This window comes from Candoia aspera, chromosome 10, assembly GCF_035149785.1.
Source record: "Candoia aspera isolate rCanAsp1 chromosome 10, rCanAsp1.hap2, whole genome shotgun sequence".
Taxonomy (NCBI): domain Eukaryota; kingdom Metazoa; phylum Chordata; class Lepidosauria; order Squamata; family Boidae; genus Candoia; species Candoia aspera.
Window position 1 is genome coordinate 20,287,792 of NC_086162.1, and position 17,733 is coordinate 20,305,524.

The 17,733-nt window shown below is 44.8% G+C and overlaps 1 protein-coding gene across 1 annotated transcript in view; it reads left to right on the forward strand.

The window, feature by feature from the left end:
• The first annotated feature begins 12,001 nt into the window (after positions 1 to 12,001).
• KCNN4 (potassium calcium-activated channel subfamily N member 4) overlaps positions 12,002 to 17,733 on the forward strand; it is a 34,442-nt gene continuing 28,710 nt past the window's right edge. Inside the window, exon 1 of the mRNA XM_063312063.1 lies at positions 12,002 to 12,342. Within this exon, the coding sequence (XP_063168133.1) occupies positions 12,142 to 12,342 (201 nt within the window). The 5' untranslated portion in view covers positions 12,002 to 12,141. The remainder of the gene's footprint in view (positions 12,343 to 17,733) is intronic.

Here is a 17,733-nt window from a genome sequence, read left to right on the forward strand (position 1 = left end):
AGTCTCCCAGTTTCTAGCCTGGTGCCCTAACCACTAGACCAGGCTGGCTCTAAACTACATTTATTTAGTTTAGTAACACAAGTATTACACCACAATTCATTCTGCTGTGTGTGGAATTTGGACAATGGGTTTTAATCATGCGATGGGCTTTTGAGGGGTCCTTGGAACTGTTGTCTTTGCTACCAATGAGATGACTTTTCTCTCTGTTGTTCTATTAACAAGGAACATAAATATCTGGCTCATCTTTTGGTTGGGCAACAATGACACTATTATTTGAACCATCTGTCATGGCTCTTCCCAGGACGCAGGTCCTGCCAGCCAGAGCAAGCCCAGCTCCTGCTTGTCAACAGCATATGGCAAAATTAATGGGTTTTATCCAGAAGCTGTTTGGATTTTTACAGCTTTTAATGAGAGCCAGTTTGGTATAGTGCTTAAGGTACCAGGCTGGAAACCAGAAGCCTGTGAGTTCTAGTCCCGCCTTGACCCCATACCAGCTGGGTGGCCTTGGGCCAGTCACTCTCTCTCAGCCCTAGGAAGGAGGCAATGGCAAACCACTTTGGAAAAACCTTGCCAAGAAATCTGCACATCCAGGCAGTCTCCGAGAATCAGAGATGACCGAACAGATTAAAAAAAAATCCAGAAGCTTTTTGGATTTTTATAGTTTTTAATAACAAATGTTTTTTAATATATTTATTGGTTTTTTAATTAAGTGTTGCTGAGGATGAGAAACACTGTTTCAAATTACCTCTTTTGTAAGTCTAGAAGCTACAGATACATAGCTTGAGAATAGGTTTTTTCTCTTTTTTAACTATTGAGGGTTCAAGGGAATCTGCTTAGGAGTGCAGGAGTTTCTTTCCAACAGAAGGGCACATGGTCCTTGCAAGTGGCTTTTGAAATCAGATTTAGGACTTCTACCTAAACTTATTTTTTTCTTCTTCACATGGAAGAAGTTCTAACTTCTTTAGATCTTGGATGAAGTTCCCATGTTCTGTGAAGCCCCACTGTGGCTGTTGATGGCTAGTGCCATATGAATGCGGTAGCTGTGATTGTAAGCATGGTTTTTGCTAATTGGTTGTGTGAATCCTGCCAATTGTGGTTTATTCAATTAAAGAGGACTTAGCGTAGAGATTGGTCTGAGCCCAGTACTCAACTGCTCTACAAGGCAAACCACGGAACAATTCCTCAAGGTCTCAGTTTCATTTGCAGATCATGATCATAAAGCAAAGCATGAAAATTCTGATCTGATCTCAGTGCACGTTGGAAGTCAAATTCTGCAGGTGAAGCACAAAATTTGCAAAATGTACAGTCAAAGATGTATATCTGGCACTTGTTCTATTAAAAGTCTGGATGCTTTTTAGCCAATAGCAAGCACAAAGGTGCAAATATGCTTCAAATGTGCATGGATCCAAACACTGGTTTTGTTTCGCTGGAACAGTGTAGAGCAAGTGGAGCCAAAATTAAGCTGGTGTATGTTCAGTTACACTTGTGGGGCAAGGGAAAACCAGGTTTTAGGCAACAGACCAAAAATCGGGACAGACATTAGCTCTTTTTAACTTTTTGTTTCCTTTGGGGCCAAATATAACTTAACATGTATTTGTAGGTTAGTAATTTTTCGAAGAATTATTTGTGAGGCTGACCACAATCTTGTTTTTCTTTGGGTTTGGTTTGCGCTTTGCAAATGTTGGCAGGTTTGAGATCAGTCTTGGAGAAGGCTCCCATTGGGACATGGATAACCAGCTTGTTTTCCAGGTCTTTGTATCATTTCTGTACTTAACAGCAGGCCACTTGCAAAATTAAAGGCAACCCTGGGACAGGATGGTGGTGGTTCTTCATGGGCATTTATGTTAAGAGTCTCTCATCCTTTGACTGCTCACCAAGAAGTCAGCTTCTTTCTACATTCCAAGACAAAGAAATTAAAATGCAACAGGGATAATGGGCAAGACGTAGGTCCTTGTAAAAAATTAACTATTTTTAATTGCTCTATTTATATGGAGTACAAGCTGAATACATAAAAGATTCTATCTTCTCAAATTCAGAAATTTCCAGGAATGGGGACTGTAGCCATGGCATAAAGCAATGCTTGCAATTTGGGAGAAAGCCTTTGACAGAGCTAGACAGAACAATAAAATGCAGAAACCTCACACCGAAAACAAAAGTATATATAACCAAGGGGCTGGTTTTCCCACTTGTAGGATGGGGCTGTGAACGATGGGCCATCAAAAGGATGAATGAAGAACAGTCGATGCTTTTGAATAGTGGAGCTGGAGAAATTGGTTAAAAATATCTTGGACCACAAGAACAAAAACTAGATGAAGGCTGTTCACTGGAAGAACTAATAACGGAGCTTAATATGTTTGGACAAATAACATGAAGTCATCAGAGACAACCCTGGCACTTGGAAGACTTGAAGGTAATAAAAAACAAGGCTGACAGAGAAAGAGGTGGGGTACTTAACCACCATTTAATGATTCAAGCAGGAGCGAGAAATGATGTCCATTGGGTCATGAAAAGTTGGAAGGGATTGAACAATAACAAATAAATATGTAAATAACAGATCCAGATTCTTATCTTTATGTTCTAAACGTTCTTCAATAATTCAGGCTGCCCACCCCATCAGTTTCCAGCTTTTGTATTATTTACAGAAAGGCAATAATAGGAAGTACTTCCAAATCACAAGATTTCTACAGAAGATGTTTGAAGAGAAAGAGAATGTAGACTTTTATTTTCAGAGGAGGAGGAGGTGGTGGACAGTTGAGAATCCTATGGGGAAAAAACGAAGTCTAGAGTGCAAGCACCAGCTTTCTGATTTATCCCAAAAGTCCTTAGACACAAAATAGAGAAATATTGGCCATTTACAAGAAATAGGAAGCCTCATGAAGAATATGCCTTGATCTTCCTTCAGAAGATCTGTGAATTGCTCAAGGCATATTCTTCATGAGGCTTCCTATTTCTTGTAAATGGCCAATATTTCTCTATCATATCTGAATTCTGTTCTTCTATATTTGTGTATATTTCATCAGATGTACAGTATCTTCCTTGTTATTTCCCCATTTTATATCATCACTTGGTCTGACTATGGCTTTAGACTGTTGATCCAATAGTATTTGAGGGAGGTATTATACTATTGGCATCTGAACTGATTTATCTGCAAGGCATAGTTCCCTGAGATAGAATGGCCCAAAGCTGAATGAAGGTTAGATTGGAATAAATCTCTAATCAAGGATCCATTTTGGTTTGTGGTATCTAGTATGAGCTGTGCCACTTACGGCTTAGTTTCATGCCCCTTCTTGGCTCTTTTAGATGGCTGGAAGTTTTGAGTTTTAGGAACCAGGAAGTGGTTAACACCTCTTTAGGGGAGGGGTTGTTCCAGATACTTTCAAGGAGGTATTGATGTGGCCACTTCTGAAGAAGCCTTCCCCGGATTCGCCTTTGCTGGATAACTATTGCACTATCTCCAGATGTCCCCTTTTAGGGAAGCTTGTTGAGAAGGTGGTTGCCTTTATGTTAAGGTTCAGGCCCAGGCCTGGGATAGAAATGACATTGGTTGCTGTGGTGAATGACCTTTGTCAGGACCTGGATAAAGAAGGGATACCCCTCCTCGTTCTCCTTGTTCTCAGTGGAGGTCAATACTATTGATGATGGTGTCCTTTTGGACCATCTGTGAGGGTTGGGGATTTGAGGGGCTGTCTTATGGTGGTTCTTTTCTTCCTAGGTGGAAGATAGCAGTGAGTGTTACTGGCATAAGCAATGTTGGTCTAATAGTGGTTCCCTTATGAGGTTCTAGAGGAATTGCTCCTTTCTTCCCTCTTGTTTAGGATTTATTTAAGACTTCTAGGAATGATTTTCCATCGGTGGGGTGAGATGTCATCCATAGCCTGATATACCCAGGTATACACTGCTGCCTTAGACCAGGGAAGGACATAACTGAAGTCTCAGCATGGTGTTTGGAAGCTGTGGGGATCTGGATGGGACAGGACAAGCTGAAGTTGAGCTCTAACAATATGGTCTAGGAACGTGTCTATCAGCTCCAGTTTTAATTCTGAGTGGAGTTGCACTCCCTCTGAAGGAGAAGGGCCATGATTTGGCTGCCCTCCTAGACCCACAGCTATCGTTGAATTTGCAGGTGGAGATGGTAGTTAGGGTCCTTCAACCAGCTGTGGTCGCTGATGGACCAGTTGCGTCCCTACCTGAAGCAGGAGGCCTAGGTGATGATAGTTCACACCCTCACCACCTCCAAGTTAGACTATTTGTATGCTTTTTACATGGGGCTGCCTTTGAAAACTAGCTGGTGCTGAATGGAGAAGCTCGTGGGTTGCCAGGTGAGGGCTGCAGTGACTTCTAATAATTTCCAGTTCAAAGCTGAACCTCTTCAGTGACTTTAGAAAGGCACTAGTCCAAATTATCTTACAAGCTTATTGTTATAAGTCTAAAGCAGTGTTTCTCAACCTCGGCAACTTGAAGATGTGTGGACTGCAACTCCCAGAATTCCCCAGCCAGCATGGGAGTTGAAGTCCACACGTCTTCAAGTTGCCGAGGTTGAGACAAAGCAGAATTTAAGGCCGGTGTTGCAATGACAAAATAAATAAATAAATAAACAAAGGAAGGAAGGAAGGAAGACCCTCCAACCATGCATTATTTTGCACAATTGACAGAAAGAAAATATCAGAGTCTCCCTAAAAACATATGCCTTCAGCTTACCATCAAAAATCAGACGTCAAATTATACTGTATGGAATGTACCTAGGATCAGTTTTTAAATGAACAATAATCATACATCGATCAACAGATGGTCTTCAGCAATGCCCAGATTTGTCTGCTAGACTAGATCTCATTTTTTCCAGGCTGGTTCTCAGACCCAGTTTCCTCTTGATTTTCTGAATTCTCCTGAACTAGTTGCTGTCTTCCATGAAAGCACATCCCCGAACTCTACTGGGTCCCATCAAAACTACAACACTTCCTGGCTTTTGTGTCATGAGAAATGCTGGTGTAGATGAATCAAAGCCGAATTTCTCCTAACCAGAAGTTTCTTATTGCAACTGTGCTTCTTTTTCAGGAACACTCTTGCTCCTTAGACGTAAAGGCTCAGTCTTTCCACACTGAGGAAAAAGACTCTGACTTCCTATGGCCTCCCACCCTTCACCAAAATAGTAGCGCCTGTGTCATTTCATGGCCTTCTCTGAATCATAGCCTCTCTCCCTGCCAATGGCTGCTGCACTGTTATTCACAGCTGAAAGGAATTTTGGGGTGTTCTTATGCAACTGATGCTCAGTATTTCATAGCTAGCTGAGATAAGCACGCTGCACTCAACTCACTGCTTTCCAAGGGACCCAGAGAATGTTGGATTGATGCTCTAGTATTTCTTTTGTGCTGGTTTATGGCGGGTTTATAGTCTATGACGTTTCTACTTCTTCTGGGGGCTCTGATTTTTAATTTCGGTATTGAACGTTTATTATATCATGCCAAGGTGATATTGAAAGAGCTGGTTGGTGTTCAGAAGTTGAGAATTGTATGTTGTCTTGAGGACCTTTGAGCATGATCATTGGTTGGGGAAGAGTTCTTGCCCAGCTCCTACTGAGGGCAGATGGGGGTGTTCCACTCCCACAGACATTAACTGAAATGTACTTTAGAACCCAACTTCTATCCAAGTTAGAACCATCACCGAGATGGTGATCCAACCAAGGATGCCTCTTCAAAGAGCAACTGCAAAGTGCAAGTGTGGGTGGGCAGAGAGGGCTTATAAATGTGAGAGACACTAAAAGTTAAGTCATCCAGAAAGCAATGTTAGTCCCACAGCTACAAGAATATTGATTCCATTGTCCTTTGATGTTGTATGTTGCCAATCTTTACAGGCCAAAATATAGTTTCCTTCTAGGGTGGAGCCACATAAGCAACTGCTGAATCTAGTGGAAATCCCAGCATGTTGCATCCAATATCCCACACCACTGCATCTGTCTTGATTTTCTCTTCCCTGTCATTTTTAAACCACTTAAGTTCATTGAACGTCAGCAGGAGATGACCATGGGTACAGGTCCCCGATCTCTCTGGGATACCTCCAAGGGGTGGGTTGGAGGGAAGTACCCCGATCCTCCAGGATATTCCATTGCTGACTCACTGGTATGGCATTAAACCCACTGAGTCAGATCCAAGCCAACGCCCTGAACCGGGTTGGTTTGGGTGGAGCAAAAGAATGGGTAACAGTGTCTTAAGTTCGTAATGCGGTGGCTCAGTAATCTTGGCTATAAAGCCTGGATGCTGCTTTGTCACTGCAGAATATCAGAAACCCTGTGAAATCCTGACCGTAATACTAATGATCAACATTTATATCCACTGCATTCTTCCATAGATATGTTAAATGTTGATCTCTTAAACAGAACAAATGAAATAATCATGCAATGATCAGTGAGTGGACAGTCAAGTTTCATTGTGAAAGTAGCTAGGCAAGTAGAAAACTGCATTCTAACTCTTTTAAAATGATGATGGTGGTGCTGATGATAATTATTATAATACCATAGAATTATAGAATATAAAGGCTGGAAGAAATCTTTCAGATAATCTAAACCAGTGTTTTTCAACCTTGGCAACCTTGCATGCTGGCTGGGGAATTCTGAGAGTTGAAGTCCACGCATCTTAAAATTGTTAAGGTTGAAAAACTCTGTGCTAACCACTACCTTTCTGCCATCATAAAAATTCTATATCCATTTCCCCATGTTTAGTAAACTTTTACTAAAGTATTCATCTACTTATTCTAGTTTTCATCATATCTATCTATCTATCTATCTATCTATTCCCTCCCTCCCTCCCTCCCTCCTGTACTTGTTCATTTTCCCTGTCAAACACGGCTGTCCTCATCTTTGGTGCATTAATTTTCAAATCTGTACTATTTTCAAATCCATACATCTAATCCAATGTTTCTCAACCTTGGCAACTTTAAGATGTGTGGACTTCAATTCCCAGAATTCCCCAGCCAGCATGGCTGGCTAGGGAATTCTGGGAGTTGAAGTCCACACATCTTAAAGTTGCCAAGGTTGAGAAACACTGATCAATCCAACCCGCTACGCGATGCAGAATCCCCTCAAAGTCTCCAGTTTCTCCAGAAAAAGCCTTAAATTTCACAATCAAGTAGCAATCAAACCGGATTGGTCTCTGAACATGTACTGAACAAGGGAAGAAAGCTTATTTCTCCACTCCTGCATATGTAGGTGGTGACACATAGGAAGAAGTATTTAACTTATTCATGTTTTTCACTATTTTAGTGGGGGAGGAATGTGTATATAGTTGAAGTTTCTTAGTTGTATGTCAGAAACAGACCCCAGAGGGCACTGTATGAGGAGGGTGTATCCTGCACAGGAAATTGGTTTGACAGATAATACGTTGGCACCTGGGATGGAATATCTAAATGCCCATCCTTACTGCATTAAAACAACCAGGTAAGCAATGTTAAGGTTTATCCCCATTCTATCTGCCATCAGTCCAGTGTCATAGCCACAACACCTTTGAGCGATTCTAAGCAGACTTAGGACTTAATACATCTTACTGTATTGCTATTATTCCAATTCTTCCTTCAAGGGCAGATTTCATTTTCACAGCAATGATTCATTGCTCTCCAAACTGGAGGAACAGCAGTTATTATGACTGGGTTCCCACACTGTGCTAAGCCAGCAAGGGATTGGTTTTGGTTTTGGTTTTGCATGTTGTATGTTGTATGAACTTAGCCATTGTCATGAAGAAGCCATTTGTGTAGTGATGATCTCACTGCAGAGCTGTCTTGGAAGCAACCTGTGGCTTTTCTAGATATATATTTAGCAGAACTACATGCACAGAAAGCTGTTATGCCCATCAGACCATTAGCCTAGCGAGTTCCGTATTGTCACCCCAGCCTTCTACAACCATATGATCCGTAAGCAAGAAGGCCAGTTGTCCCTTGAGCTTCACTCCCAGAGACTACGTGGACAATACGTCTTTTTGGCTTCCAAGTACTAACCAGACTGGACCCCACTAGATGCCCTTGTATCAACTTGAACTCTTGGAGACTGGGTGGACAGCACCATGTAGTTTACTAAAGTGGTTTACATTGTCTTATTTTGGGATGTTTTTCTTACTTTCTAGACTAGCCTACAATCCTGAGCTTTCCTGTTGGTGGTCTCCTCAAATCAGGACCTAGGTTAGTAAGGACTTTACTAAGTAAGTTAGTATGGACCCCCCCCCCCCCCAATATCTATCACGTGGAGCCTGAGAGGAGTAGAAAGGTGTGAATTTTCAGAGAAGATAGATGGGAGAGAGATGGTAGATGGTAGATGATGGATGATATCTATCATCTATCATCCATCATCCATCATCCATCATCTACCATCTACCATCTCTCTCCCATCTATCTTCTCTGAAAATTCACACCTTTCTACTCCTCTCAGGCTCCACGTGAGGACAACAGGCATGGAGAAATCCCGAACCAGCAGTAGTTGAGAAGTGTGTTGAACTGCAAAAGAGATGTCGCTCAATTTGCCGTCTCTGTCTCTTTGGGCCTCAGTTCCACTTCTTTCAAAGGGGAATAATAACAATGATTCACTTTGGAGAGCTGTCATCACAGAGATGATTAATACGTCTAGCAAACGCCTTGGACACACTTCCCAAGTCTTGAATGAATTACTATTATTAATAAACAGCTCACAACTAAACGGAGTCCGTTGACTCATTTGTGGGCAGATGCTGATGGCAATGCCCTGTTCCCTTCAGGCTAGACTTCTGAATGCCAGCCCTTCCACTCCCTTTCCTCTAGAGACTAATGGAGAAGGGTGTCCTCAGGGCGTGGTCAAAAAAGTCAAGATGTCACCTGCAACAATGCAATCAAAGCTCCACACATTTTTTTTAATGGGCTAATAGAGCTTCAGCAGAATGCAGACGTCTTTCTCCCTTGAGCTAAAGCAATGTTTCACGGTTTGGACTTCTGTCTGCAGGGAGAAGCATATTTCCTTTGCCTCTTGGCTCCAGTGCTCCTATCTTCCCTCTGCTAGTGTTCCTTAAAGCATACTTAAATTGGAAGGTCCTCTTGAGACCATCAAGTCCAACACCCTGCTCTGTACAAATTAAAGTGATCCAAATTAAAACATCCCTGACAGGTGGCTCTCCAGCCTCTGGTTGAACACACACAGAGAAGGGAAGGCCGCACTTCTCTGTCCCAGCGGTGGGGCAGAAATCCAACAGGTGCAGCCAGAAATACTCTCCTATAGTCCCTACTCTTCCATATTCAAAAACAGATCCACTCTTAAGCACTCATCAAAAAAAAAAAAGGAGGATGAAAAATGCTGGAGAAATGCACTTTGTAGATGTTCTGAGTTGCTGATCATTACAATTTCACTATCATTAATGCTTCCTTTTTAAAAACAAAGAAACAAAAATCTCTTCTGCTTTTGCTGTTACGAGCCCCACCCTTTTTTAATGTGTGAGGTAAAAGGGATGGAACTTCGATTTCACTATTGTGGCTGCCATCTTGGCTTTTTTGACCACACCCTGCAGCCACCCTTGCTATTCTAATGTTCCTGTCTGACTTTACCTTGGGGCCTGTTCCTGCTTCAGGCCACTTCCTTCTGATTATTGAGACTCACAAGCATGAGGAATCCCATTAAAACAGAAGGAAAGAAAGAGAGGAAGGTATCCAGACCAGCAGACAGTGGAAATAAATGCCCCAAAGGAAGAACGTCTTACCCATTGAAAGATTTCAATATCACCTTTGGCTAAGCTCCAGTTTTTAATTATCAGGTGGAACGAGGGAAGGAGAAAGAACAACTAGTCCAACCACTTTGCAAGGTTGCCAAAACATACAGAAATAAATAACTCAACAGGTGCAGCCCCCCCCCCCACAACTCCAGCCTGGAAAAAGCAACAGAGAAGGCTCCCCCTGCTAAAATCCTGGCTGTTCCCAAGAAGGAGGCATAAAATGGTTTCCCATAGTGAGTTTGGCTCCTGTTTCCTTTATGTATGTGTGCGTGTGTATATAAAATCTACTGAAAGTTTTAAAAAGAAGATAAAAACTAACAAGTACTAATATAAAGTAAAGAAAGAAGAAATGGAGAGAGAGAGAAAAAGAGAAGACAAAAGTGCAAAAAGAAAAGATAAAAAGACTGACTTCGGTTTCCCACCCTGCATCCTATCACTCTCCCTGGCCGTGATCTTCACTTTGGGGGGCGACCCTTTTGTCTTCTTGCAGCAAAGCAGAAGTCTTGGATTCAGGCCAGAGACATGGACGCCCTGGGAACCCCAAATGGGTTAGGATTAGGGGTACGGCTATCCATCGATGGTTGACGGTTACCTCTGCCCATTTATGTCCCTGGACTGTAATCTGGGTCTCTCTTTGGCAGGCAAAAGCTTTTGGGATATTACATTTTATCAGGAGCAGCAGGTGAAAAAGGAGCAAAAGTCTGCCATTCTGTCCTGTTGTTGTTCTTTTTAAATCAGACAGAGCAGGAAGCTTCTCTATGGCTGGGCAAGGAGGATTCATACTGAAATCTACTTAGAAATGGGTCTATTTAGAAATTGCAGATAAATCTGCGTAGGGCTGCAGTCAGCCACTACGAATAGCATAGTTTTCCAAGGTGCAAAAGTGACATGTAAACCTCAAATTCTTTTTTTTTTTAAATGTGCCTCTCCATTGGAAAAGCAGGAAATATTGCCTCATGTTCTACCCCCAGCAGCTACTCACTACCCAAGAGAAAGCACTCTACAGATGCTCAGAGGCACTGTCTCTTCTCTTGCTGCTTCATAGGTCTGAAATCCAGGCAAAGCTTGGGCATGTTCGGATATCAAGAGTTAAATCTCTAGGCTGGGTGGAAAATAGGGATTGCATTTGAGCAGGGGTGTCCCTGAAGTATGGTCAAAACAGTCAAAATGGTGCCACGCACACAAGAAAGGACAGGGCTTTGATCACACTGTTGCCACAGCCATTTTGACCTTGTTGACCACATCCCGGGGACCCCCCCCCCCTGCATTTGTGGCTCGGAACAGCAATTAAAACACACAAGACCTGCAGGCCTGAAGAGCAACGGTCCTTGCGGAGATCATGCCTCTGAGCATAAGCAGATTGCCTGTCTTCAGAAGTGACAGTGTGGTTACTGAATTCTCCCAGCGGTACAACACACACAGCCTCCGAAGACCAAAGAGGGAGCTTCGCCTGCTGCGCGCACGCAGCCGGGAGGTTTAGGGGCGGGTTAAGCGTTAGTGCGGACGCGCAATTGCGGGTCGCCTCTTCGGCTTTCAGCCCGCTCTTAGGCTCGGCGCGGGGCGTGTTTCTAGTTCAGCTTCGCAGCCGGGTCTAAACCCCGGCGGGGGGGAAGGTCTGGGGAGGGGGGAAGTAATTCCTTGCCCCCCCCTTGTTCACGGCCCCTCTTCCTGCCCCTACAGAGGCCAAGTAAGTGCTCTGACACGCCGCCCAGGCACTCTCCGCGCTCCGGCCCCGGCTGCCTTTTCACACTTCGCCCGGCCCTCCTTGGGCAGCCCCCGCCCCGCCTCGCCCCGCCCGCTGACGAAGTGCCCCAGCCCGCCGCGCCAGCGGGCCGCGAGTTCCTCTGCCGGGCTGGCTGGGCAGCAGTCGCGCCTGGGACCCCGCGAGCGCCTCTGCTTCAGCCCGTTCGCGGGAGCGCGGTCTGCGTCCGTCTTCCGCCCCCCGCCGCCCGCCCGCCCGGTCTCCTTTTTGGCTACTTTCTTGTCCCGTTGCTTTAGAGCTTCCCGTAGCTGCTGGCACTTTTTCTCTCTTACCAATTTCACCCTTCCCTGATTCATTTTCTCTTTCTTTCTTTCTTTCTTTCTTTCTTTCTTTCTTTCTTTCTTTCTTTCTTTCTTTCTTTCTTTCTTTCTTTCTTCCTTCCTTCCTTCCTTCCTTCCTTCCTTCCTTCCTTCCTTCTTTCTTTCTTTCTTTCTTTCTTTCTTTCTTTCTTTCTTTCTCTCTCCCTCCCTCCCTCCCTCCCTCCCTCCCTCCCTCTCCTTCTCCTCACTCCCTCACTCCCATCTCTCTTCCTCCCTCCTTCCCACCCTCATCCTGGCTGCCTGCTGGTTGCTCAAGCGGCAGGGATGGGGGGCTGCCCAGGGGGTCTTCAGCCCCTGCCTCCAAACCCCGAGGGCCAAGCGCTCGCCTGCCCCCAGCAGTGCCCAAGAGATGCAGACCAAGGAGGACCCAGCTGAGACCATGGTCCTGCCCATCCCCAGGGAGCCTGGCGAGAACCTGCGCCGCCTTCGGGGGCGAAAACTCCTGCTGGGGAAAGAGCGGAATCTGGCGGGGTGGGCATTGCTCATGGCCGTGCTGGGCATGTTCTTGATGGTGCTGCACACGGAGCTGGCTTGGTTCGGCCACTGCACGGTAAGTCCCGCACTGCCAGCTCCCGGCCTCTCATGCTTACCCATTTGTCCCCCTCCCCATCTTGAGGCTTCTTGAGCTGGAAAACAGCTTTGCCTGTTCTTGCATCTGCTTTCATCCCAAACCACCTTCCAGGGAATTAAGTTTTTAAAGTTTGGCTTTATGGAAGGTTGACAGGGCCAGATTTTGGGAAATTAGCAAGGAGTGTTCTCTAACATCAGATCAGCTGCTGATTCAGGTTGCATAAAATAGGCAGACAGATGTTGACTTACTGCCTTTTCTGTATACCTCTCTGAACGTTTGGATCATCCTCTGTGGGGTAGTGGTGAAGATGTTGGACCACTCAGCCTTGGAAGCTTCCTTGGGGGGACCTTGGGCCAACTGAACTGTCTCAGTCCAAACTGCCTCACAAGGTTCTTGTGGAGAAAAATAGAAGACAGCCTTATGTCACCTTTATGGTCCTAAAGGAAAGCAAGATGTAAGCCAAATCACTCAATGATTCTAAGGATGTACTGCCTGCCTGAAGAGTTCTGTGAAGTCCCGAAACTGTCCTGTGTCTTCATTAGTGAGAGCACCGTCTGTCTGCTCAATATCTTATTTAAGCAGAGTCTGTAAAGAACTAGCAGAAAGTCCCTGCAATTGTGTGGTTACCAAGCTGGAGTTGGGCATGAGGAGAGTTGGATTTTAGTTCTCTTTACATGAAATTGTGCGGTGACTTTAAGCGCTTCACGTCGCAGGAGCGTGGTGAGAATAAGTTAGGCAGAGGAGAGGAAGTGATCTGAGCTCCAGAAAGCAAGGGCAGAACAAAAATAAAAATATAACCTTTCTCTTGCACTTGTCCTCCCTATATTTGCACCCAGCCCTCCAAAGAAATGTTATAGCTGCAATGTGGAAGGAAATGTGAGACCATTTACAGTTTCCTAAAGCAAAGTTACTACAGCACATGGCTAGAAGGGAAGGCACCTTTGGATATTTTCTTTTCCGTTCTCCAACGTTGTGACAAAATGAGAGCCTTCAAACAATGAACGCATGTGCCCCCCCATCTGCTAAAACCAACTGTGGATGAACGTGCCATATAACAAGCCCAGTTCATTATCCCATGGAACTCATTGCCACCAAATGTGATGGCCATAAGCTTTTACGTGGCTTTAAAAAAAACAGGAGGTGCAAAAGGTAGATGTGGCTGCTGGTAGATTGCTGCTTGATAGAATCAAAAGCTGGACTGCTGTTTTCAGAGAAAGCAGGGGGTATTTTGGGCAATTATATAAAGGGGCAGTTAGAACAACCTGGGCACATCAATGCCGCAAAATTGCATAAAGGCTTTGCTGTCGAGACTGAATCGAGGCTGAAATGGATTTGCTGCTCTGGCCTGGTGCAGCTTTTCTGAAATTGTCCTGAGGACAGCTGCTGCCGGCAGAGTTCTCCACCTGCTGCAAGACCAGATGAGAGAGAGGTCTGTGCAGCCCCAGATGCTTATACAAAAAGAAGTGCTTCTGGTGTAGCCTGAAATGGTTGTTCACTTCAAGGAAACATGCAAAGGACACTTCTCCACACCTTAGGCTCTTCTGTGTTAAGAATGAGCATCCGGCTCTGAAATAATAGGGTAGCTATTGTACAGCCAGCCCATTATTATATGTCAGTTAATAGCATCACCCCTGCCTTAAGGACAGTTTTGCACACTCAGATTTTCACACTTCCGATGCCTGAGTCCCGTTATCACCGTGTGCTGCAGAAAGGACTGATTTGTGTTCGGGGGTAATTTACTCTCCCAACATTTCTGCCTTGCTGAAATACGGCATTCTTCCACTGAAGCTCCTGATTTATTTGCTTATTTTATCTTCCCAGCAAACTGGAGTGGGCCCTTGGTAGCGGTGTCATTTCGAATGTTTCTTCTCTACCTGATGGGACCCATTTTGTATTATTTGCAGACTCTAACAAGCAACATCAAACACTGGTGTAGACATGGCAAAAAATAGTCCCATTTTTCTTCCCTCCTTAAAGTTTCTGGGTTTGTAACCAATCCGGCCAACGAGGAACTTTTTAAAATGTGAAGCGTGCATACTATTTTGTAAACCTAAAGTTGGCAGAATTAAAGTATTTTAGGGATTTCTGATTAAATGGATAGAAACCATCATTTCCTTTTAAACATTTATCTGTTATGATTAAACTCTGGATGATCCCGGCTATAATGCTTAAAAGATGTGCAGTTTGTTAATTTGGTCAGTTTGTGCATGGTTAAGGTGAATTAGGAATGGGGAGATCTAGGCTCAAATCCACCCTCAGCCATGGAAGATCGTAGGTGACCTTGGGCCATTCCCTTTCTCTCAGCCCAACCTACCCTACAGGGTTGTTGTGCAGAAGATTGGACGAATTCAATGTATGTCGCTTTGAGTTTGTTTGAACTAACAAATGAAAGGACAAATAAACATTCGTCTATCTGGAAATGGGAAACGATGGGAGAAGAATCAATTCGCTTCACTTTGGTATGAAATGTGTGTGCGTTTTTGTGCATGTGCAATCCAGATGTCCCCGTGCGCAGCCCCAGAAAGCAAACTCATTTTCCTCTGAAAGATAAACCAGGAATGGTGTTTCACAGCGGGAGAGATTAAAGGTGGGCAACTTTTTCAAGCCAAGAGTTACAGCAGACTTTTGAGGGGTGTGTCAGGGAGGGGACACTCTCAAAAAGTAGTGGATGAGGTTAGGACAGAGGTGAAAATCAATTTAATTCATATGTAAACTGAATGAAATTAGATCTAGTTGGTCCGCTTATTCTCCAGATGTTTATTGGATAATTTCCCCCTTTGCTCATAAAAAAAACAGGTTGGGAACAAGGTGGGTGGGGCTATCAGAGCCTGGATTCAGATGGTGCCCCTTTGGCACACCGGAAAAATTAGAAGCAGGTAAGAGAATGTGGAGTTAGCTGGGTTACGTGTGTGTGTGTGTGTGTGTGTGTGTGTGCACGCACACATGTGTGAACATCTGCCTGCCTGCCTGCCTATCTATCTCACATCTAATACAAAGAAGAGTTATCTTTCTCTAGCCTGTTGTGCATTAGCTATTTGGGTGTGGGATTTCTAAATTGTTCCCCTAGCATTGCACAACACCCATCATCTGAGTCACATTCTATTTTATTTCTCTTTTCCAGCAAGATCTCAAACTCTTGCGTTCATCTTGAGAGCAAAAAACTTTGGTGGTTCCTCCACACTGAAGGCTTTCCTTGATTTTTGCAGTTCCCAGCGTGGTGGCTGTACTGATTAGAAGGCATTACTGAAGCCAGAGAAGGAGTTTGGCTTAGCCTAATGCATGAACTCAGCTTAAGAACATGCCTGGACCCTGCCAGTTACAGTATATGCACTTGGCCATATTTAAGCCAACTGTGACTTGGCATGATAGGTGTGTCTACTAAGTCCGAGGCTTGAAGAACTGTGAAGTTTCTATAAATCTCCTTGATGGGATTCCAGACTAATTCATATTTTTAGGGTATTTTGGGGTATAAGCATTGCTGGCTGGGGAATTCTGGGAGTTGAAGTCCACACATCTTAAAAGCCGCCAAGGTTGAGAAACCCAGATCCAGAGTGTAATTTCTCCTTTGTTGGGGCCATGTTATTTTCTCAGATTAATTTACACAGCATGGAACACTTGCAAGGCGATTGATGGATTGGTTGTTTTGGGGTGTACCCATGTATGGATTTTATTGGGGAAAAAAGCATTCTCCAGAGCATGGCATATATTTCTTCTTCCCATATTTCAGTTCCAAGAGACTAGGGTTGAAGACAGCAAGCAACTTTCCTAAGGCCACTGCAGAGCAAGACGGGAACTGGGTACTTTCTGGTCTTGCAGCTCAGCCTGTTAGCTGCTATGCTCAAATGGTTCGGAAAGCGAGGCTTGTTCCATTTCACTATCATGGCTAATTGCTGCAGGCTGGCCTGCCTTCCCCAGATGGGTTTGCAAGGTCAGAGACTCATCCACGTGTCACGTGTGAAAGGTGAAAGGTCCCCTTTGCAAGCACCAACTCATATCTGGCCCTTTGGGGGGACGCCGCTTTCGCGATGTTTTCTTGGCAGACTATAGAGCAGGGTGGTTTGCCATTGCCTTCCCCACTCATACAGGTCCGTTAACATAATGGAATGTGGGAAGGACCTTGGGAGACGGGGCGAAGAGACGCTGCCTAGGGAACGGTCAGATAAGAGACAGCACAGCCCACGGCTGAATAGTGGGTGGGGCAAGAGGCTCAGAAGGGACCCTCCCTAGTTTCTTGGGCTGTAAAGGAGACGGCGGGGGAATTGTACTTTCAGACTTGCAAGATTCTGTTGATGTAGCTTACAATAAAGTAGAATTAGCTTATCTGGTCGTGTTTCCTGTCTGGTCTACCTGGTAAGGCTGACAGTTAATGCATTTTCCTTCTTGGGACAGGAGGAAAGTAGATCCTTTTGCAAATGGCTGCCTGGGCAGCAGAGGCTTCCGGGGGGAGGTAACAAAAGTCAAGATGGTAGCCACAACTGCATGATTGAAGCCCCACCCCTTTCTTAGGTGCATCCAGGAGAAGTGGTAGAAATCATTAATTAATGGTTGACTGCCATGAGGAGGATTGGACAGGTCCCTGGATATGGCAAGCATCCTATTGGCTGGAATAGGGGTGGGTGGACTTGGTGCTGCTCTACCTTGAAGCATGGTGGTTGCCTCTGCCCATGTGCGGAGTCCCTGCAACTAACTCCAATGCCACCATGTGATGGAATGTGAGGGCAGCCTTGGAAGACTGGTGGGGGGCACAGAGATGCTGCCTAGGGAATGATCAGATAAAAGACAAAGAAGCCCGCAACAGAGTAACGGCCAGAGAAAGAAAGTTAGGAAGGCCCTCCCCAATTACTCTGGCGGGAAATAGGGAGGGTGGGAGATTTGTACTTTCAGACTTGCAAGATTGATGTCAGCCCTTCCAGGTAAACCAAAGAGGAATCACAACCAGGTGAGCTAATTCTACTTTATTGAAAGGCTACATTAACAGAATTTTGCAAGTCTGAAAGTACAAATCTCCCACCCTCCCTATTTACCTCCTGAGTAATTGGGGGGGGGGCTTCCTAAGTTTCTTTCTCTGGCTGTTACTCAGTTGCAGGCTCCTTCCTCTTTTATCTGATCCTTCCCTAGGCAGCATCTACCCCCCCCTCCCCATCTGCCAAGGTCACCCTCACATTCCATCACACACCACCACCAGGAGCCCAGGAGACCCCTCTTTGCCAGGGCAATTCTGGTGGCCTGATAGCATCTGTCTTGCCTGAGGTGCCAGGAAGATGAGACACAGTTTGGATATTGTGCATTGTGTGCACCATCCAGGGATGTCAGTAAGGAGGGGGGCCAAAAAAGACAAGGTGGCGGCCACCAGCATGCAACACATAAAAG